Source organism: Tetranychus urticae, chromosome 2 (assembly GCF_039701765.1).
Source record: "Tetranychus urticae isolate SD_2017Ah chromosome 2, NJAU_TeUrti_SD_1.0, whole genome shotgun sequence".
NCBI lineage: Eukaryota > Metazoa > Arthropoda > Arachnida > Trombidiformes > Tetranychidae > Tetranychus > Tetranychus urticae.
In genome coordinates, this window is record NC_142959.1 from 10,888,708 (window position 1) to 10,912,153 (window position 23,446).

Here is a 23,446-nt window from a genome sequence, read left to right on the forward strand (position 1 = left end):
TAATACTTGTCAAGTGTAACTTAAAATACTGCATAGGTCAATCATAAATAGATTGACACATTGCTGCAGCAATACCATCAACAACAGAATGAGAGTTCAGTTTAATAATCTCCTCGTCTGTTAGAACAAGTTTTGATTCTTTCGACTCAGTTTTCAATTCCAGCGCAAAGGATTTCCCATCAGCAGCTACTTCACCAAGCAGAGTGCGTCCAGGAAAAATGGAAAACTGGAAACCATTATCAGTCTGCTTCAAATAATGATAAAATCTCTCTTTAAGCTTCTCATACTCCTTATACTTGAGAAACAACCCGTACCGTGTTGGAATGTAGATTTTTTTACCTTGCCACTGTCCTTCCTTCTTACGACGAATGTCAACAAACGTTGTTCCTTGTGCAGACCGTGATTTGTGAACAGTAACCCACAAGGTTTGACTGATCTCAACATTGAGCAGTTGCTCAAATTCTTCGGTGAATTTTTTACGGTGTACAGGTTTTTTAAGACTGTTTGCGACTTGTTGAGAGGCATTGGAACTTTCGTCGTTGGAACTCATGATGAAACTTTAACTGTTGAATGAGAAGAAACTGAATGAAGAAAAAATGAAGTGCTGCTGAACTTTTATACTTAAATCCCAGTCGATCCGAAGCCACTCCTACCGCGCTCACCAACATTAATTAACTGCTCCACTTCAACCAAATCAGGAACTTCTGCTCTCTCGACAATCATTTGCGCTATACGCATCCCTTTTGTGATTGTGAAATCCTCATCAGACCAATTATGAAGTATTACCCTTATTTCCCCTGTATAATCAGGGTCAATAACACCACCGTGAACAACAATTCCTTTCGAAGCGAGACCTGAACGTGAGGCTAGTCTAACGTAACAACCAGCAGGAGGTTGAACCTTGATTCCTGTTTTCACAATAGTTATTTTTCTTGATGGTAGAACCAAATTTTCATAGGACTGTAAATCATATCCAACTGAGTCGATTGTGCCTCTAGATGGAGTAGAGACATCTGGGTAACACTTACTGTAGAACATACTCATTTTGAATGATAACTTTTATGAAAATCTCGTCTTTTTATGCTAAATTAGTCTGCAAAATTTTCTAAAATCGGAAGGTGTGTCCACGTGCTTACCTCCGCCCTACAAAGAGTTATTAGAGCGAGTTCATCATAAGCATTTATCGCAACAACACTATTATTAAAGTTGTGTAGTATGATGATGAATTCATCATCGAAGGTATTTTTAATCACTGGAGCGATAACAAAAACACTACGGTTCAACAAATTGGGACTTGCAGAGCACTGTACGAATGTACTTTGAGGAGGTTTCAATCGGATTCCTGTTTTAATTATAGCTGATTGGTTTGGAGATAATTTAACGTCAGCGGTGGAATAAATAATATATCCTAATTTATCTTTTGCTTGTGCAATTATTGAAGGAGTTGAAGAACACTTACAGTATATAAACGACATTGGTTGCAAGTTTTTTTGCAAGTGTTCACTTTACAACTTATGCTCACCATTATATACTCAGCCCGACCAATTCAGGATGTAAGTCACGGATCAAGTAATTAACTAAGTCAATGATCACGTGATCATCTGAAAGGTGGGCATATGCAACAAGGTGACACTTTAATTCATTTAAACTTTCATACTCGAGTGAGTTTTGGTCCAAATTTATCCCAAAATAATCTAAAACGTAACCCAATTCTAATTTTTCAGGCAACGAGAGCTGGCTATGCATAACGGTTCCGGTTTTAAAGAAGTTTATCACAATGTCAAAATACTTACTTGCAATACGCTCTGAAAATAGAAGAAATATTAGTAATTTACATTTGTAATTAAATATCTCACCTTTTAGTCTGAAACTTTTCTCACTAATCTTTTCAACTGGTCCTATCAATGAACCTCCTAAACTTTTCGTCAGCTTGTTTTTGGAGAAATTTTCCTTCAAATGTGATATAAAACATGAGTCGAAAGTTTTCAATTCAGTGCCATTATAAATGTAGACACTCTTACCAACAACAGGCTTATTGATGAAAGGATTCATGTAGTCAACACAATGTTTCGTTTGCAACTGAAATAAAATTTTCATTATACATGTTTTATATAGCAAAATTTCCCGGTTAGAGAAAACATAACACATGATTATGAGTAAAAAATATTTAATAACTAAAAAGTAAAACCCAATAACCGTGTACATAAGTCATTTTGAAAATATGACATGAAAAAGTATAAAAATACATGAAGGAATAATTATGATTTCATCATGATCCACATATTTAAGAGATTGTTTAGCAACTGTTTTGAGTCATCTGAATAAAATTCATTTTCTTCTATCTCCTCCAAAATATTCTTGATGTAGCCCCGTTCCGATTGTCCCATACTACGTAAAAATGGCGACATCAAAGCAGCGTCTAGTGTACGCACCATCGAATCAAGCGTTGCACCAAAGACAACCTTGTTGACGCGCAGCACCCAATAAAGACTAATTATCTTGCTTCTTAATGGTGCACGTTTTACAAATTTGCGTCGGAAATTGTTGCACCTACGTGTAGCGACCATTTTCCTGCAAGAACAAAGAAAAGAAAAACAAAAGAAAATTAATAAATGAATGAATGAAATAAATAAAATCTTGTACTGGTCTAAGGAATTTCGAATTACTTTTAAGGGGATATACAAGTGATCTTGTCATTAATTTGAACTCTACATATTGGACAGCATTGATTTTCAGTCTTCATTATTTCATCACAAGATGTGCAAACAGACAGATGATGGCAAGGAACATATAATATTTTAACAGGTTGGACCAAGCAAACCACACAGAAATTTCTTTCAATATCATATTTTTCATTGTTTAAAAATGGGCAATTCGGGCTTAATTCACGATGCAGTTTGATGTGTGCTGTCGGACGTCTGCTATCAGTAGCCAGTCTACAGAAAGCACATTGAATTGTCCGCTGAAACCCAGTGTAAAAGAAACCACTTTCAACGAGTAAGTTCTTTGCCCTTTCTGGTAACGGAGTGTCTTTGAAGGAATATCTCCGATTAATTTGCATTTGAAAAAGTTGATAAACCTTTTCTGGGTTTATTACGAAGCTTTCAAGAAACTCTTGAGAATAAATATCAGCATGCTTTCCGATTCTGCTTGATCTCAAAGTCAAGGGAGCGCTGTAATTCAATTGCAAATTTTCTTTGGGATTGCCATAATATTTGCAAGCGTCGCTATAATAATATGCCGTGCAAAGGCTGCTATCACGCCAGCAAATAAAAGGACAATCAGGACTGAAGTTAGCATGCAGCTCATTAGTTTTATTTTTTTCAACCAGCTCTAAGGGTATTTGCAGACCGCAAGAAAAACAAGCCACCACTTTCGTTTCTTCCACATAATAAAAACCAGAAGACTGAGCTTCGCGACGTGCATCATCACCTAAGGTGGCCTTCTTGAAGGACTGTAATCTATTGATGAAGTGCTTCATTTGTAAATATTTTTTAAGTGCGGCTATGGTTTCTGGGCAAGTCCAATTTTCAATTACTGGAGAAATCATTTTCTATCTGATAGAGAAAAAAGACACAAAAGGATTTGTTATTGACATTTATTTGCTTTATCAGATTAAAGACAATACAGAAATTTTCACATTGAGTTTATTTTTCTCATGTCTCATGATTGAACAATGTTGATTACAATTTTTCATTTTATGTATTTTAAATCTACAGTTGATCAACCAGTTATTGAGTTGTCGAGCTCTAGGGCATTTGTTCCCATGTGCAAATATACATAAGGTCTTTGAATTTACTTTTAATTTTTGCTTATTAATTTTCTGCCTATCAATATGTCTAATTGTTCTAGAATTATTACATGATTGACAATAAGCTGATTTATATGTGATTTTTTTATGCAATTTTTTCAAATACTTTACATATTGTGAAGCTAAACATGGGTTCTTAGAATTTTCAGTAACACAGACTACATCTTTCGGAATTTTCGGTGAATGAACAACTTCCGAGATTGGTTGATTTTTCCAAAAGGAGTCGTTCTTTGAAGGAATACAATTGTTTTTCCCTGAACTGGTTGATGAAATTGTGGTCGAAATAACCTTCATGATTTGCTGAAATCAAATAAAAACAATTAAGTTTCAATTGGAAATATAAATTTAATGAATTTGCTTATCAAAAATACAATATTATGAAGGGGAATTACATAAATTTCAAGGTTCGCTCTCTAGTTCTCTCAAAGTTGCATTGTAATTTCTTCTTGAAATGTACAATTCAGATCTAGCTGAGTCTACATATCTGATACATGCTAACATCGGATGAACAAATTTCATTGGTATAAGCGATAAAATCGACAAAAACTCATGCATTGAAATTAAAAAATCGGCATAGTTGAGAGGATTATTGGTTTCTTCTTCAACGAAATCTTGTTCATTAACTTGCGTTGCCTCGTCCTGAACTTTCACAATCTTCAATGAAATGGAGTTTGGAACTTTTCGTAATCGATACATGTTCTAGAAAGAAATAGCAAACATTGTATCAATTAGATAAAGCAAAAATTTGTTCTCTCAATCAACTACCAGTGCGAAAAGAAATTGCAATAGCTTCATTTGTAATATTATTTTGAAAAACAGAAGGTTTGAAATTATAATTAAGCTTCAAACGATGCATAAGTTATCATACAAGAAATATTCACCAGACAAATTTGTAAAATGTGAACTAAAAAAAAATCTAAACATAAAGAGATACACATGGAGATGCTTTCTAGATTCAAAAAAGTCTGCTTTCAGGTCAGTAGAAACAGTTTCTAAATAAATGAGTTGGACTGAGTTCAAGATGAAGATAACGATAAGTTAAAGGTAATGTAAAGGTAAGGGAAATGTGTGATAAAGGTATGGTAAAGATAAGGCACAGATAAGGTGAAGGTGAGGTAAAGATAAGGTAAAGCTAAAGTAAAGATAAGGTACAGTTAAGGTAAGATAAGGTACGGTTAAGGTGTAGATAAGATACGGTTAAGGTGTAGATAAGGTAAAGCTAAAGAAAAGGTAAGCTAAAGCTAAAGTAAACATAAGGTACAGTTAAGGTAAAGATAAGGTTAAGCTAAAGTAAAGATAAGCTAAAGATAAAGTAAAGATAAGGTACAGTTAAGGTAAAGATAAAGTACAGGTAGTGTAAAGGAAAGGTACAGGTAGTGTAAAGGTAAACGTAGCTGTACTAGAACAAAAAAAGTACAGTACGTGTAAGTTACAGTGAAAGGATCATAATACATAATGCAAATGTAAAGATACCCGTACATTAATCTGGAAACGTAAAGGTATCAATAGATTTACGTGTAAAGGTATCAAAGCTTAAACAAAGGTAATGAAAGGTAGATAGAAAGGTAAAAAGAAAGGTGAAACAAAGGTAAATACAAGGTACAAAGAAAGGTAAATGAAAAGTGGATAGAAAGGATAAACAAAAGTAAATGAATTGTAAAAACCAGCTGAAACAAAGGGTAAATACGAGGTAAAAAGAAAGGTGAATGCTAGGTAGATATAAGGTAAATATAAGCTGCATATAAGGTAAAAAGAAAGGTAAAAAGAAAGGTAAAACAAAGGTAAAAAGAAAGGGAAAAAGCAAGGTAAAACAAAGGTAAAAAGAAAGGGAAAAAGAAAGGGAAAAAGAAAGGGAAAAAGAAAGGGAAAAAGAAAGAGGGAGGGACATGCATATAGGTGAGGGGTGGGATTTAGGTATAGGTTGGGCATGCGCAAGGGTTTATAGGCGAACAAAGAAAGATAAAGGTAAAGGTAGGAAGGGTAGAGGTAAAGTAAAAGTACCTTTACCTCTACATGTAAACGAACATTAACATGTAAAGGTAAAGTAAAAGTACCTTTACCTCTACATGTACATGTACGTTTACATGTAAAGGTAAAGTAAAAATACCTTTACCTCTACATGTAAACGAACATTAACATGTAAAGGTAAAGTAAAAATACCTTTACCTCTACATGTAAACGAACATTAACATGTAAAGGTAAAGTTAAAGTACCTTTACCTCTACATGTACATGTACGTTTACATGTAAAGGTAAAGTTAAAGTACCTTTACCTCTACATGTACATGTACGTTTACATGTAAAGGTAAAGTAAAAATACCTTTACCTCTACATGTACATGTACGTTTACATGTAAAGGTAAAGTAAAAATACCTTTACCTCTACATGTACGTTTACATGTAAAGGTATAGTAAAAGTACCTTTACCTCTACAGGTAAACGTACATGTAAAGGTAAAGGTTGGAAAGGTAAAGGTTGATAAGGTGCAGTTAAGGGGAAAAGGGTTAGGAAAAAAAAAACAACTTACTTTATATTTTTCTGGTGTAGGTGTTTCTGGTGCTTGTGGTGTTGATGGTGTTGGTTTGCTGTTGGTGTTGGGGCCCCTGAAAAGAATAGAAAAAATTCAGATTATTTAAATATATACAATATAAAATCAATGAAATATAAAAAACTTACTTTTTTGCTCGGGTTTATGAGGAAGATGCTGTTGGTGTTGATGCTGATGGCGTTGATGCTGATGGTGTTGATGCTGATGGCGTTGATGCTGATGGTTTTGATCCTGTGAAGAAAGCAACATAAATGTTAATGACATAAAAAAAAAAATGAATGAAAAACAAACACTTACCTTTGTTGGACAAACAAGAAAAAAGCGAAAAAATACCAAATAAAACTAAATAAAAACTAAATAAAACTAAATAAAAACTGAATAAAAAACTTTGAATGTGTTGTTGATGTAGTTGATGTTGATGTTGATGTTGATGTTGATGTTGATGTTGTTGATGTTGATGTTAATAAACGAGTGAATAAAAATCAAGGACAATTTAGCATCAGAGAGAGAGAGCAACCCTTTTATATGTTTCCGTTTTCAATCGAAATTATTCATTTCATGCCTCGCTGAATAAAGTTGAAACATTTGTTCAGCAATGAGAAACGAAAAAATAATTATCTGACATTGAACAAAGTATTGCTAGTATCATTATCAGTTCGTTAATTGCATTCAGTAAAATTGCTACATTTGTGCAACGATCCATTATTTACATAGAATATGCTAACACGTACACTGTTAACCCTTTCGTTGATTATGCACCTTAAAATTGTTACATTTGTTAAGCCAAGAATAATTAAAACAATTAGCCAAACTTACTTTATTAGTGCAAAAGTATCATTATTCAACCCTTTTCCTTCAATTATCGAAGCATAAAAACTTTTATGTTCAAACTAATTGCAAACAATTAATCTTAAACTTGAACTTGGATAATTGTTTCATAAAGTTCGGAAATAGTTCCGCATTAGTTAACATGGTCATTGAACTTAATTTAATGGTCAATTTTATTAATAAAATATCGATTAAAAGTGAGTTATCTTGTGTATGAGTTATCTTGTGTATCTGTACTACTACTTTAATTTCATATCAATCACAATGAAATGAACATAAACTGAGCAAATCTACTAATTACAATTTGAATCGCAAAGCCTGATTAGGAAAGGTTCACCAATCAACTGAAAGTTGCTTTGATTTATGGCAACATATTAAGTTTACTTGCAAGAAAAAAAAAGCTGAAACTTTTCATCTTTTATTAGAAACTAGAAGAAGAGAAAAGTCAATCTCAATCTTGATCTTCTTTTCTTCTGATTCCATCCTGGCCTCATCATCTCATGATTACACAATCCTATCATTTTCAATGTTGATGAGGCGCCAATCTGATTTGCCTTGAGGTTATTTTACTTCCCAGTCAACATTGATTTCAAATGAAACCAAAACTCCATCATTATCGCCAACTCACGCCTTTTCAGTTCCATGTTCAGTTAATTTGGCTGGTTAATTGTGGGCAATTAAAAATGTCCATAAACCAGACACAATTACCAGTCATGTCACAATGTAATTGTAATAATTGTTTGCTTGACCTTTTCAATGAACACTGATTCAAGAGGAAAAGGGTTTCCTTAATCATCAACATTACATTGAATCACTTGTTTCTCTGATTACCTTTTATAACCTTTTATTATTGATCTTTTATAATTTCATTAATTATCACTATTTATCTTCCATCATAATTCTGATGAACCATTTCGTCAACATTATTATGTTAATAACAATCTTTTCCTTCCTTTTCATTTCTAGAATTGAAAGGAAAAACAAGATTCTTGAAAGATACAAATCTTGTGGTGTTTTCATGTTGATACTGATCAAGTTGATAAGAAACTTGCCGATGCCCTGAGTTAAAATATAAAAGGCTGATAAGGTTTGACGTTAGTGTCATCAATCCCTGTCGTCTGGACCCTGCCTTTACTTACAAATATTTGAGTATCTTGGGAGTGGTTTTTTTTCATCTCTCATTCTGATGTTGATGATGATGATCATCTTTAAGATGTTACTAGTTGCAAGGAAATACCTCGCCAATTTATTCTTAATTAGCTTCTCCTTTGCCTTTACTGTTTCAAGAGGCTGTTACTTGCTTCTCAATGGGTAACACATCCAACTCAACTGGACATTAAATTCATTACCAACTTTTATTTCTGTAGCTTAATGAATTTATGTCTAGATTATTAATGACTTCTGTCTGTCTCTGTATTTGTACTTCTCTCTTTTTGCCAACAAAAATCCTTCATCATCATCATCACTGTATCATCTCAGTCATCTACTCATCCTCAATCTGTGTGTGTTTCCCTGGAAAACACTGCCAGTCTAGATTTAAATGAGTTTTACGTTGATTATGCTGATGATGATTCTGTTATTGGGAAAGACCTTTAAAGGGACGATTATGTTTGTCTGATCTTCAAACATTTTTAACCTCTGCTTCTGTCTTCTCACTCATTTATATATTAATGCTCGTCATGCAATCTAAATTATTTGGAAAGACTTTAATGTCATGAACATCGTACACGAGCTCAACAAAAAGCATCTTTCAATATTTCATGATTCTCTTGATAGCACTAATGGTTCCTATTTTAATCAACCTTTGATTTACTCTCAACACCTTTCCTTTTTCACCTAAAAACACTTTCAAACTTGAAACACAAAGTCAACTCAATGTTGACTCTAACCATTGTTAGCACTTTCAGTGCATTAATTATTGCAATCAACTAGAGATTGTTGAGTTTAATTTACAAACCTTTTGACAGTTTAAATGTGAAAAAATTTACCTTGAAAATTGGGCAGAAAATTTATTGAAAGATTGAAGAAAAAAAATTTGAAACAATTTCCTTTTCACTTGAATGCCATCAGGGGAAAAATGAATTTTACTTCATTTCATCTGTTTTCATGTTGATGAACATTATCACGTTAAAGTGATGATAATAAGTTGAAGATGGCAAGTAATGTTACACAAAATATTGTAACAAATAACTTGATTCAAAGTTAACTAATTATTTTCACTCAACCCACCGTCTAACTTTAATAATAATATATGATAAACTTGGGAGTTGATAATTTTTACATCTTTTGCATCAGAAAGTAAAAGGCAGAAAAAAATGAAAATGTTACAAAGTTTCAACTAAAGGGAAGCTCAATAGTTACGTTTTTACTGGTAATATTAATGGTCTTTGCATGATAATTGTGATTCAAATTTTCTCATTACAATCGTTTTGCAAATGTATTTTTATTCACCTTTTGTCTAACATTATTTGCTTACCTTTTTTGTCTGTAAATCAAATTGACAAAAGTCACTTTTTCATTGAAACCTGAAATGATCAGCTTTCCATGATTAGTCAATGTCAATCTTTTTGCTTACCAGATTTAAATGTGTACGTCAATGAACCTTTAATTCATTGATTTTCATCCTTTTTTTGTCGACAATATTTCAAGGTTCATCTACAGGGAGACACTGTCATGAGACATTGAAAATTGATCCAAATTGTTCAACATTGAATCGTTAAGAAATAATCAGATGATTAAATATTTTGCAATTTATTTTTTCAAAGGTAAATTCAACAAAACGTTTCCAAAAGCCAACTCAGGTTGGATTAATGTTAACTTGTGAGATTATGTTTTTGTGTATATTCACAATTGATACCAACTTATTATCTGATTGAATCTTCATTTCTTGTTTACCATGAACAAGTGAATATCAAAATTATCATTGTGCTGATGATGGTGATCATTATACAAACATGGGCTCATTGTGAACCTTTCATACTTTATTTACTCTCGTGTTTTTTGTTTGTACCCTAATAGCATTATTATCATTATTATTGTATTTCTGGGTTTTTTAATAACCTTTTTTTGCTTGTTTGTTGCTCACTTGAACCAGAAAACAATATTAACAACAGACAGACGTAAAGGCAAGAAACGAGGTTAACGTAACATTTAATAGTAACGTAGTTTCAGCTTTGCTAGACAGGTTTCTAACTATATCCAGGTCGATAATGTCTGACAATATAACAAAGGTCTTACTCACTTATCATCATGAAGAGAATCATCTCTCTGTCTGAGCCTTTCTTTCAGCATTCTGGTACTTCTCTACAGTTTTGTTGTTTTTTTTGTCTTGTTACTTGCAGCAACACAAAAAAACTGTCTGACTTGTTAGCCCTGAAATATATGTATAAATGTCTGAAATTGATGATAATACATTGATTTGCTATCTATTATATTTTACCATTAACAGACTTGCTTTACCCGACAATTTGATTATTAATTTGGTTACATTAATAACACAATCATTTAAATAACTTGCTTTCATTTTCTTTCTCTCTTTATCTCATTTTCATGGAAACATATTGAGATTTGATTCACTTTGATGACTATTTTATGCTTGGTCAGACATTTTGCTAGTAACACACACAACTCTTGAACTTAACCTGATTCCAATTCTGATCGATAAAACTATTGAACATTGTATATAAATGGTGATAAAAGACAGCGTCATCTTGTGTGTCATCCTTTACCAATTACCTGAGTTTTTCAGCCCATTTTAATGGTTCAATTGAAATGATCTGTTGATTGATTTGTTTTTATTAATAGACTATTTTGATAATCTTTTTTTCCCATCTTAATCTTCCTGATCATGATGACGATCGCCATATTTATCTTCCTTTTCCTTCTCAACCTGAATTTGAGGAAACCTTCACCATGTTGACCTTAACATTGTTGCATCAAATTGTTAATCATCATTTTATCCTTCTGAGCAACTCTTCATCTTGTCTCTTTTATTCAACTCTTTTCATCTCTTTTCATCCATTTCATCCTTTCATCTTCATCTTCCTCCCTTCTCCACTTTGTCACTCTTGTTTACTTTCAACATTACAATATTAAATAACAATGAAAGTTAATTATCTTTCATCTCTTCCCTACCTTTTACCAATCATCAAAACTATTTGTTTAAAAACATGTGTTCACGTTTAATTGTTTGATTGTAACAACAATTGAAAAATTGTTTCCAATTTTTCCAACCATTTATTGAAACAAACAAACAAAAAAAAGGATGAAACATCATTTATCTTCATTTACTCCTCATCACCTTAGGCAGACATTTTCAATCTTTACAATTGTTATCCTTTTGCCACTTCATCAGAATAGATGATTAAAAATTACTGACTTTTATTGATGGATATTTTCCTCATTTATAAATGTCAATTGTCTTAATTGCTCACAACTGTAGACAAAATGATCGCCAACAAAATTAACAACAACAATTAATAAAATATTGAAAAATGATTGATTTAACAGTCGATTGTCTAAGCGCCATCTAACGATATTCAAAGCAAAAAGTGAAACCAGAAAAAAGGTAAACATTGAAACTTGGAAATGTTTGCTTGTTAATTGTTTGTTCATTTTTCATGATGATTCTCATCTCAATAAATCTCTCCTTTAATTCAATTATTTGCTAATATTGAGGTGCATTGTAGACACAATATAAACATCTTAATGTTATCATTATTAGATCAATAATGCGAATCAAAATGTAATACATTTTACTGAGTTGTTTCGTCTGTCCTTAAAGCCATGTTATCCTTTCAAGATTAAATTAGGGTAAGAAAATGACTCTGACGATGTTGATCATGTTGATGATGCTGATGATGGTTATGATGATGATGAGACTAATGTTGTTAATATGTGCTTTTATCATGCGCATATAATAAGAAAACCTTTAGGTTCACCTTGATAATGTTAAAAGGATTTCCATGAAATGGCTTTACCTTTACATTAGTCTGGTTCAATGTCTCGCTTTTTTTACCTTTTCTGGTTGATCCTTTTTTTGCTGTTAACCAAAGGGATTTTCATCTTCATCTTCATCCCTTTACACTGAAACATGTTGCAATGTTGATGACCATGAAGACAAGTTGACGGAGGAAAAACTGAAATAACATTAACTAAGTAATCATATTTTTTGTCAACTATTTCACTGTTCAACATTATCCAACATCTCATCATGTCGCTCATCAAACCCTGATTGTCATGAAATTTGATGAAAATGCTTGGCTTAACTGACCATCCAAAGGACAGTAAAAGTTGAAAGCCTTTGACCAACTCATTGGACACTTTTGCACATTTTAACGTCTTAATCAAAATATTATAATAAGATATTTTAAAATGCTTCAAAATTGCTGCTTTAATGATGATTGAAAACTCATTTTTCATGAATAAAAGTTAATAGAGATGAAAGTGTTTAAAATTAGCCTTTTACCTTCAATTGATTAAAGTTGTGATCTGATTGTTGATTAACGATAATAACAATTTGCTTTATTGGACACTTTTCAGTTTTCAATAAACTTGGATTAGTTGAAGCTGACTGATGCCAAGAAACAATATCATTATCCTTGATAATCATTATTATTATCATGATCATTATCATTATTGTCATGATGATCATTTTTTGTGCTTATGTTAATCATCAACAATTAAGTATTAACATTCTTTTCACTCTCAATTTTAACCTTTTCCAATATAATCATTAGGATTATCATGATACTGATTAATATAATGGTTAACTTATATTCATTTATTACAATTAATTATCCATTTGATTAATGATGTTCAAGTGACATTTTACGTTTTCTGTGTTCAAACATTTCAAGTAGACGAACAGATTAAATCAACAATTTAAATGAATATTAAATGATTGAATTACAATTGGAAAGCCTTAAAGAAGCAGATTCATTGAACATCATTAGTCAATGTCAATCAAGTTAAATAGCGAAATGAATTAACACTTCAATTAATTTTACATAAATAACAATCAAAGATTATTCAGCTTTCCTTAAATGTTATCATTTACAATTAAAATTGGTTCGCATCTTTTGATCAACCTTTTCATAGCAATTTGAATAAAATGTTTATTTCAGTTCATCTTTCACATTGAATTTGAAACTGAACATTGAACAAATGCTTGAAACTTCTCATATTCCTGTCACATTTCAATTGCAATTAATTTGAAATTTTGTTGAATATTGAATGTTAACATATTAATACAATGAAATCTCAATCATTTTAATGCAGTTTGACAAAAAAGCATTTGATATTTAATCGTTTAAAAGTTAAAATGAAAAGTTATCACACAATTAATATTACATTACACTGATTTGATGGGCATAAATTGTAAATAATATTGAAAAGTAGCTACTTTTGGATTATTGATATTATTGAACTGAAACAAGAAAATATTCAGGATAAAGTTATTTTCAGCATTTCATCTTTACTTGAGACACAAAAAATTTGTGAGCAAAAATTGTTGACTGCAAAAGTATCATGAGGTTGCGTGAAAACCTTGCGATTCATTGATTTTTGCCAGTCTTTTTGTTCTCAGTTTAAAGCATGGCAGTGGATTCGGTGAATCAAGCCAAATCTGGTCAACGAGTAACACTTGAATCGATAATTATCAGATTGATTGTTAATTCCAATCAATTTGTCATTTTGTTTAATCTTTACTGCAGCACACTTTGGACAATTGATATCATTACTAGGAGTGGTCACTTGGTTTTTCCCTCTTCCTATCGAACCGTTGACCTTAATTTAGTTTCTTAATTGCGATAAACTTATCAACAATGAAACTCACAAACATTTCAAACCTGTCAATAATTGAGACAAAGATTCAGTGTTAATGGAGAGCTTTTCAAACATTAAAAGTGATTCTCTTTATGGTTACATTAGTAAAGATGGAAGCTTAAAAAGCATCAAAATCATGATTCAATCCAAATAACAAATGAAAGTTTCTCAGGTTGCATGATAGCTTTGAATCAAGTCAAGGTGAAGTGCATTAAAATCGCAAATGATTATTAATCAGAAATCAATTTTTGATTAACTTGAACTTTAAATTGACAACAGCTAGTCCTGTCTACAGAGACAGAGTTACTTAAGATTTACTTCACTTCAATATTCAGTGAAATCAAAATTTAATGCTCTGCACTTTGACATAAAAGTTGAACTGAAATCCCTGTTGAATCATTTTGCATTATTAAAGTGACAACAAATTCCCCATTAAAATGAATCAGAAATCATTAAACAACTCAATAACCATAAAGGTTATAAAAACTGATAAATGATGGTTATCTTATTGAATTAAGCTGGGATTATGAATTTGTGAAATAATGATTTCAATAAGTCAAGTAGCTTCAAAAATCATCTTTAAACCCAAATCAACTGAAATCTACTGAATCAAGATTGCAAGCTCAGTTTGAACTGTGAACTTTTGCCTTTTGATCATTTACCAACAATTGTTGTAACTCATTAACAGTCTCACAATAATTGCAATTAATAGCTGAATATTGCAATTGTTCAGTAACATTTCACATTTTGTCCATCGATTTGCTTACATCATTTTTATTGTTTCACCATTCATCTTTTGTTAACTCAATGGCAATAAAAGTGAAAATTGGTAAAAAAGATTGGGAAAAAAAAGATTGAAATCATTGCATTTGTAACCTTATTCATTGAGTCAACTTGTCATAAATATTTCACCAGCTTGTTACTCAAAAATTTGACTTTCAAACATTATTTCAATTACGAAATAACTTTTTCTCTTTCCTGTCTTTCAATATTATCATTTCATCAGCTTCATGAGCTTGTATGAATGTCTTGTAATTTACTCAGACACATTGGCTGAGTACTGAGCAGCAAGCAAGAATCGCAACCAGAATACTAATAATGCTTTCTTTTCGTTGTTGCTCATTTTCAAAGTTGAATCTATTCTTGCATCAATCAAAGCTGTGTATATATTTTTGCTGCTTTTTTGCCTTTCCTTTCAATTCAACAAAGTCAACAATATTCAGGCTAAATTAACTTTCATTGACATTTTTTTCTGTACATAAGCTGTACAATTGAAACGATTAATTGATTTGATTAGCATGAAGGAAAATTCATTGTAAAAGTCGGTAAACTGAGATAAAAAAGGAGCAAATTTTTGGCTTTAAACATCTTTTTTTTCTCGTCTTCAATAACATTGAAAGTTGATGATGATAAATGTCTAATGAAACAGTTTGCAGACTGAAGATGAAGATACGATTGAAAGTTGTTGAAAGTGAAATAAAAGTGAAAACTGAACTTACATTAAGACATTTAAAATGAGTTTTCAGTTGATTTTGAGTCTATGAGTTATTATCTGTTTGAAACCTTTTTTTGTATTATTTTTTGCCCATTTTCAAGCTTCTGTTCAACCTTGAATTGTATCTGTAAAAACAATGGTTTAATGACATTGTCAAGTGAGACTGACAACGATCAATACTTGATAATAACATGAAACTCCGATTGCTCATCAATTCAGTCTCACTTACAATCTTGGGTTTAACCAATTCAACCATCATAATCACCCTCAATGTTTGAAAGTTGAAAGTTGACAAATGTTTTCCCTTTTTCATACTTTTCTGTACTGAAAATTAATTCATTACTAATTGACTGTTTGCATGTTTAACCATCATTTAGCTGATTGTTCAAAGTAATTACAATTGTTGCTCGTTCTGGTCAATCGACTTTAATTGTTACCCTTAATTGATGTAAAAGTTGCCTTTTCTGATCCAGTTTACTTGGTCTTTTGGGTTCAACACAAAATGAGACTGAAAATGATTTGTTATCAAATCTCTGGTTTGTAACAAAATCCAAGTCACAACTCTGGTTATGATTAATGTTGGTCTAATGATAATTTAACCTGTTTTCATGGCTTTTTTTATTAATTGCTGATGAAATTAATAAAAAATGTTGTTACAATTGAAAGATGCTGTTGAAACAATTCAACAATTAAGGAAAGATGATAGTCTATTGTTATTTTCATTAGGCATTGTTGGTTAAGTTGAAACATTGGATTGTAATTGAAAATTATGAGCCTTTCAAATGTAAATTGATTTATTGATTGAGATGGTTAATGTTAATTTTTACCAGATAACTAATTTGTTTTCATTCATTTCTATTTCAAGATAATATCCTTATTCACATGGAATACATTTATCTCATGCTTATTGTCACACTAATCATGATTGAACACAATTTTCCATCATCAGTTTCAACTCTCATCCATTAACTGTTGTGAACCTCTTAACCATCAATATCATCATCATAATCATCATCCTGTCTCTATCATTCATTTTCATTGCAAGAACAAGCAGAAGAAGCAAAAGAAGAAGAAGAAGCGAAAAAAATCCCAATTTCACAACTTTTCCTCTCTATTTGCCTCAATTCAATAATAAGCCAATTTCATGAACTCAACATGAAAACTTGAAATGAAATAAACTCTTGGTTCCCTGTCTACCTACTCAGTCCTCCTTCCAGACAGAAGTGAACATTTTTCATCTTCAATTCCTCTTCATCATCATCAAGACTGGAATGCACAGTAAACAAAAATGTCTCTATAAACAAGGTTACAAAATATACGTTTATTTGCCTCATTTTCAGTATCATTGTCAATTGAAAACCCATGAAACATGAAGCATCTGCATCTTCATCTTGATTCCCAGATCCCTTGAGCTTGCAATTTGTTTGTTATTTTACATTTTGTTTCAACTTATTTTCACTTTTTAATTTTTCACCAAAAACCTATCGGGACTTGCAAATGATTCATTTTACCTTTTCAAATGTCTCCTTTCCTCCAAAAATTGATACTAAACTTGATTCAAAATACTCGACAGTTTAAGGATTTATTATGATTGATTAACCATTTCTCATTTTAATACCTCATTCCGCATCTTAACGTTTCCTTACCTCTAATGATGTTTGTTTTTTCATTTAACTTTTACTCTTCTCAAGCCAACAAAATGTTTTAAATTGATTGTCAAAACTGTTAATGGTGATATATTAATACAATGATTATTGATGATAATCAAATTAGAAAAGTTGATTAACCTGGTAAAATTAATTAGATACATTTTGCAACCGTCTTCACCTTCAAACTTGTTACATTTGCATCTCCAAGTCACTCTGTTATTGAATCACTTTCATCTATTACCATGAAATTCATAAGTCTATCATGAGGTTGGTAAAGTCAATGATCAAGTTTATTAAGTTTATCATGAAAAAAGGCAAACAATTGAAACCTTTAACATTTCACTTGCAATAATTGAATCACTTTTGTCAACAAACTGATTAAAGTGATGGCAATTTTTGGTGAAAATCAAAGCTTATATCTAATTACAGATTCAGTCTTTACTCTCAACAATTAATTAACTATAACTGATCCTACAGTTATGATAGTTGATTGTTAGCTCGAGACAAACTCAATTATAACTGGAATATCTAATTTGCCCTCTGATCGCTAATTCAGTTTACTTGGCTTATTCAACAATCAACGTGAAAACGGTTAATTACATTGATAATTCATCATCGTTAATTATAGATTTAAAGAAACTGTTAATTATCATTTTAAGTTGAAATGTATTTTTATTTTCATCAAAATTGCTCTTTTCAAGTCAACATTTTGGGTGAAACAAAAATGTAAAATTTTTTATAAAATGTTTCAATTTTACTGCAATTGTTGATTTACCAGGAATTTTAATCCTTTACAATTAACGTTCATTTTGTTGATGGCGTTGATTGTTGACTGTTGTTTCATTGTATTCATCAGATTTAGCCTCTTGTTCAGTGCAAGTTGCTAGGGAAAGATGATCAAATGCTGTCTATCCAAACAAAAAATGGTACAAAAAAGTTCATCTTCTGATACCAAATTTAAAATCTTTCACCATCAACATCAAGTTAATCATTCTTAGCTCTTGTCATTCTGTTCAACCAAAAAGTAACTTGATTAATTACATATTTGAGTTGCCAAAAAATGTTAACGTTTTGGACTTAAAAACAAATGTTATTTAGATGCAGCCTGTTGAACAGTTCATCTATCAAGCCATGAAGCAAGTACAAAAATATTACGAAATTGAACTCAGATAAACCAAAGCAGTAAATATAGAATGGTCAATCCATTAATTGAGGCGCAAAAAAATGCGGTCAATAAAATGCAAAATTAGCCAAGTTGCTGTCACAAGATAAATCTGGATAAACTTGAACTCAACTGCGACTGAACACATTCAGTTACATGGGAAACTTGTTCGGGATGAAATGAATTTTCAAACCAATAAATTGACTAAGATAACTGTCCAATAATGTCATTAATGCCAAATAAGCCAATGACACTAAACCTTAAACCAGTGAAACCTTTGTGAGTAACTTTGCATATCACTTTACATGAAATGGTTTATTGGGTTGAAATAAACTTTAAGCAACCATCAATTCAAGTTGAATTTTAGGTTTTCAACCAATTTATCAAAATAACCCGATAATTTGTATTTAACTTGAACCAATAAAGTAAACCAATTTCACTTTTAGTTAAAGTCTGTCAGATAAATTTTCACTCTTAATATGCATTGAAAACTGGTTAAAATGGTTTACCAGATTCATCTTTAAATCTGTTGATTTAACCCAAACTCTGGTCACCTTTCACTTGATCCAGATTCAATAAACTTTGTAAAAGCCATTAATTTTGATGCAAAAATGATCATTAATCTGAAGCTAACCCAATGTGTGATTAACTGGTAAAATTGGTTAATCGTCTTTGAATTCATGTTAATATATCATCATATTTCATCTTATAATCATCTTGAATCCTCATCATTTGATTATTAACAGTGACAATAAAGACAATCATAATAACAATCATTTGAAAGTTAATTAAGCCACATGAGTTAACATGTAACAGCTTTTTGATCATCATGGTTAGTTAGCTTTTGATTATAATGATTAAACCCTTTTAATGACTATGTACATATCAGCATGATTACTGGTTTGATTCACTTGAAAGGCACGCAAAACATCGCCAGCAATGGTGAAGAAAAAAGAGTTACTTTGTTTCTTTAATCATAATAGTAATTATTATTAAAATAATTTGAAAAACCGTTGAAGAATGGCGAGAGAAAAACAAATAAAAGGAAATTGATCAAATCACTAATTATAATAATAATTATCAAACAATCTTGTCTGATTACAATGGTAATTAACTGTCTAGTATTTGAAAAATACAAGGTGAAAATGGTGAGAAGAAGAAGAAAAATGAACAAACTTGAAGTTGATTGTTGATTAACACTGAAAACTGAAATCTTTAATTTACCATTTAATTGTTAATCATGCTTACGGGCATTCATTTTAACCAATAATTGACGGTTTACTTTTAATCATGTTAAATTGCAAGTTAACAAAATCATCTCATTATGATTTGGCTTTTGCAACAATTTTCAAGGTTCCCAATAAAGCAAATTAACAATTAGCTAATCAATTCTATTAGATTTGAACCTTTTTTTGCATCACAATTTGTTGGTGTATCAGAACCATTTGAACACAATTAAACAAGGTTACCAGACAGACGATGATTAAAATGATTAAACATTTTAATTTGTTGAGTATTTCCCTTTCGTTGTTACCTTATTGCAATCCTTGAAAGTCTCGATTGTTGGTTAAACATTGACCCGTAAAGTGCGTTTATTGTCACATTTAATTGTCTCTTTAACATTCAATTGATTATTAATTTTCAAAGTTGATTCCATTGTTAACCTTTTCACTTTGTCTGTTGATTACAATTTGATGAAAAATTATCACAATTGAAATGAATCGTTGCAAAGGTTTTCCAAGATTATTGGAGTTGCTCATGTTTACTGGCAATTACTTTGATTACTGGTTAATTATTCGTATTACTATTTACTTTGTTATTGCCATTGATTGATCAATGATGAGACTGATTGTGATTGATTGCTTATTCATGGTCATTTGATTGTATAAAGAGAGTTGAACTATTTCAAGAAATGTTTGCCCAATGTTTACGTTGTTAATTTAAATGTCAAGTCTCTTCTCCATTTTGGGTTGAAAACAAATAATCAATGATTTAACCAATAAATTAGGTAATCATTGATGACATTTACAGACTCATTAATTGTGATGATGTTAATCAAGTGTTAAGAAATGATTGCACTCAATTAACTCACCCAATTTTGGGTACAATTGATTTTGAAAAGTCTGTCAACCTGAAAGGAAAGCCACATGAAAAATCACATCGAAACCAACAATTAACAATTTTACCCGATTATTCAAACTGATTAACTGTTTAATTTTGCAATTTACAATCTTCTAAACATTGAGTGATGCCAATAAATGATTAATTATCATCTTTTATTGAGCAAAATTGAAAGCCAATTTGAATCCAATTGCAAAACCAAGTTGAACAAGTTTTTGAGACGCTTTTCCTTCGTAACAATAATAGTGATGAAAGTGTTCACATGAACCGGTTTACCCGGAACATTGAGATAACTTCCGAGGTTTCCTTGGATCGTTTCATGTGTATTTTGTTTACTTGTCTGGCATTGATTTGATATCTTCTAGTTTAACGGTAAAATGAAATTTGTTTTTTTTCTCATTTCACCTCATCTTTTGCCAGAAAAATGTTCATTCAATTGCTGGTGGTGATGATGATGTTCATGTTGATGGTTATGATGATGAGTTTCTTCTTCTTCTTTGCTGGTGACGTTTAAATTGTAATTAGGTTACAAATAAATGTGCATGAAAATGAATGAAACGTTTATTTTGTCTGTAAGTTGTAGTTGACATTGAATGAATGTGACTTTGTTCAAATAACTCCTTAATTACTTGTCTATTTCATTCAACCTTTTCATTTAACTTTGATTCAATCAGCAAACATCTTTTTCACCCTTTTCCTCATCTCATCACAATTCTGGTTAGATTACATTTTGCTCTTCAATTGTTTTCATCACGTATTCACCGAGATTCAACAATTTGCCAAGTTGATTGACGAAATCTATTTTTTTGGTCTTTTCTCACTCTTTACAAATCTCCCAATTATGTCCCCACAATATTGATTGCAATTTAATTGAAACCTCTATTTATCTTTCCAGATACGTAGGATGATTGGTTCAATCATCATGGTTGGCTCACGAGCTTTTCCCATTGAACACTTTAAACTCATGTTGGATGAACCAGAAAAACATAAATGGGTTAACCATTACTTCATGGCTCCAGCTGATGGTCTTTATTTAGCTGAAATTAAATATGATCCTAAAGGTAAGTTAAATGTGTCATTTGGTTTTTTAAATTTAATTTTAATTTTATGCTTTGACTAATTTTACCATTTTTTTGTCTTCATTTACAGACTTTTTGAATCCAACCAATGTCAAGCAATTGTATTATTCGGGAAATTTAGGACCAGTGCCTGTCAATGATGAAAAGGAATCTGATGATGGTTTCGACGAAAAGGAGGTTGAAGAAGATTTCGATGAAGATCAACAGCAATTTAATGATGATAAACAAGATGAAACTTTCAAATTTTTTTAGATTAAATCTTGCGCTGTAAGATTAGTCTCCACTGTTAATTACTAGATGTCACTAGAGGTTTTTGTTATGAAAATTTTGTATTGAATGGTTTAAAAGTTTTTCAATTAATGATTTTCCGATCAACCATACATTTTATTTATTGTCTAACATATTTTAATAGTGATTGAACTTCGATTGTGTGTTCTGTAAGTACATCTATAGTCAAATTGTTACATTAATACGTTATTTATTTTAATATAATTTCATTTTCTTTCTACACCAGGTTTACTGCTGTTTCCATGTAATGGATGCAATTGAAGGAATCGAGTTGAAAGGTTCATATCTTTCCTTTTTGGTTACAAACAAAGTGATATTTTGACATGTTTTGATGGTATATTGATAAACATGTAGTTAGAGGCTTTTGACAGATCAGAAGCGAACGATCAATGCTCATAATGATTCAGATTTTGCGGCTGGACGGCTGCTTGAGCTGCCAAAGCTTCTAAATGGTGGAGGTGCATTTGATGTCAATATAACTGTCCTTATGGCTCATTATTTTATCCTGAAAAAATAGCCTCTTGTTGATTCATCTTAAATTGGATCTGCGATTTAATTATTTTTCAGCCGATGCAAGAAATGTTTTGCATAATCTGTGACATCTACAGGGTTAAATTACCATTTTTCCAGGTAGATCGGATATCGGTTTAAATTAACCTACTTACAGATTCAATCAATCGATTTGTATTTTAAGCGTCAACTACATTTTTTAAATTTTATGCTCTATCAAAGAGGCTCTCAAATTATGCTCTATCAAAAAGGGCTGCGTTTTCTGACACGGCATACAAAACTTGTCGTGAATGGAAATCGATATATGTATAAATAAACTGGTATTTTAGTTCCACAATCTCCATTTCTGATAGTGCTGTCCCTAAAACATTAAGTATGCAATGCATGGAAATACACTCGTATCATCGTTGTCGATTACGACTAATTTAATTTTTGGCTCTCAAAAATCATAAGCGGTATATAAATTGGTATTCCTAATCCTTTTCATTTGTCCAACTTCTGGATGAATGTTGAAAACACTAAAAATTGTAGTTATTAGGATTTCTTCACGATTGCCATTCAGTAGAATATGCATCGAGCACTCGTCATTTTGAGTCCTCAAAAGGTAATATCAATAATCAAAATATAATGCAATTTAGGATCTGTTGTTTCCTTTGACCAAATAACATCAATATTACAAAGTTGTGAAAGTTTAAGGCGACGTTGGCCTCATAATTTTTATTTCCTAAATTTTCTCAGTCTTGCCATTGTTCAATTCAAGCTGGCTTATTGGTATAATTACAATCATGATCCCGTAATGCAATCTAATAATTGTAGGCGCTTCCATTCTCGGGATATTGTAGCTCATAGTTTTCAGGCTAATGACCAAAATCGCGAGAACTGTTGATAAATTGAAAAAAGTGTTCGATCATTGATGTTCATCAACAATTTTTATCGACATTTTTATTTCTATATTAATCATTTTTATATTAAGTTTCAGCTAACTCTTACGGTCACAGAATGCGCCAGATTTAGCCGAAAATCGAAGTGACCTGTTGTATATAAACAGACAATTTTATTTCGCGAAATAAGTTCTTTTTCTAATTGACCAACAAAGGTAAGTAAATCGGTAAATGGGTTTCATGAAAACATA

At 31.3% G+C, this 23,446-nt stretch overlaps 1 protein-coding gene across 1 annotated transcript in view; it reads left to right on the forward strand.

Moving 5' to 3' along the window:
- LOC107359992 (tRNA pseudouridine synthase-like 1) overlaps positions 1-22,651 on the forward strand; it is a 33,197-nt gene extending 10,546 nt beyond the window's left edge. The window contains exons 3-5 of the mRNA XM_089267475.1: positions 21,333-21,498; positions 21,587-21,953; positions 22,031-22,651. Of these exons, the coding sequence (XP_089123601.1) occupies positions 21,333-21,498; positions 21,587-21,768 (348 nt within the window). The 3' untranslated portion in view covers positions 21,769-21,953; positions 22,031-22,651. The remainder of the gene's footprint in view (positions 1-21,332; positions 21,499-21,586; positions 21,954-22,030) is intronic.
- The last annotated feature ends 795 nt before the right edge of the window (positions 22,652-23,446 follow it).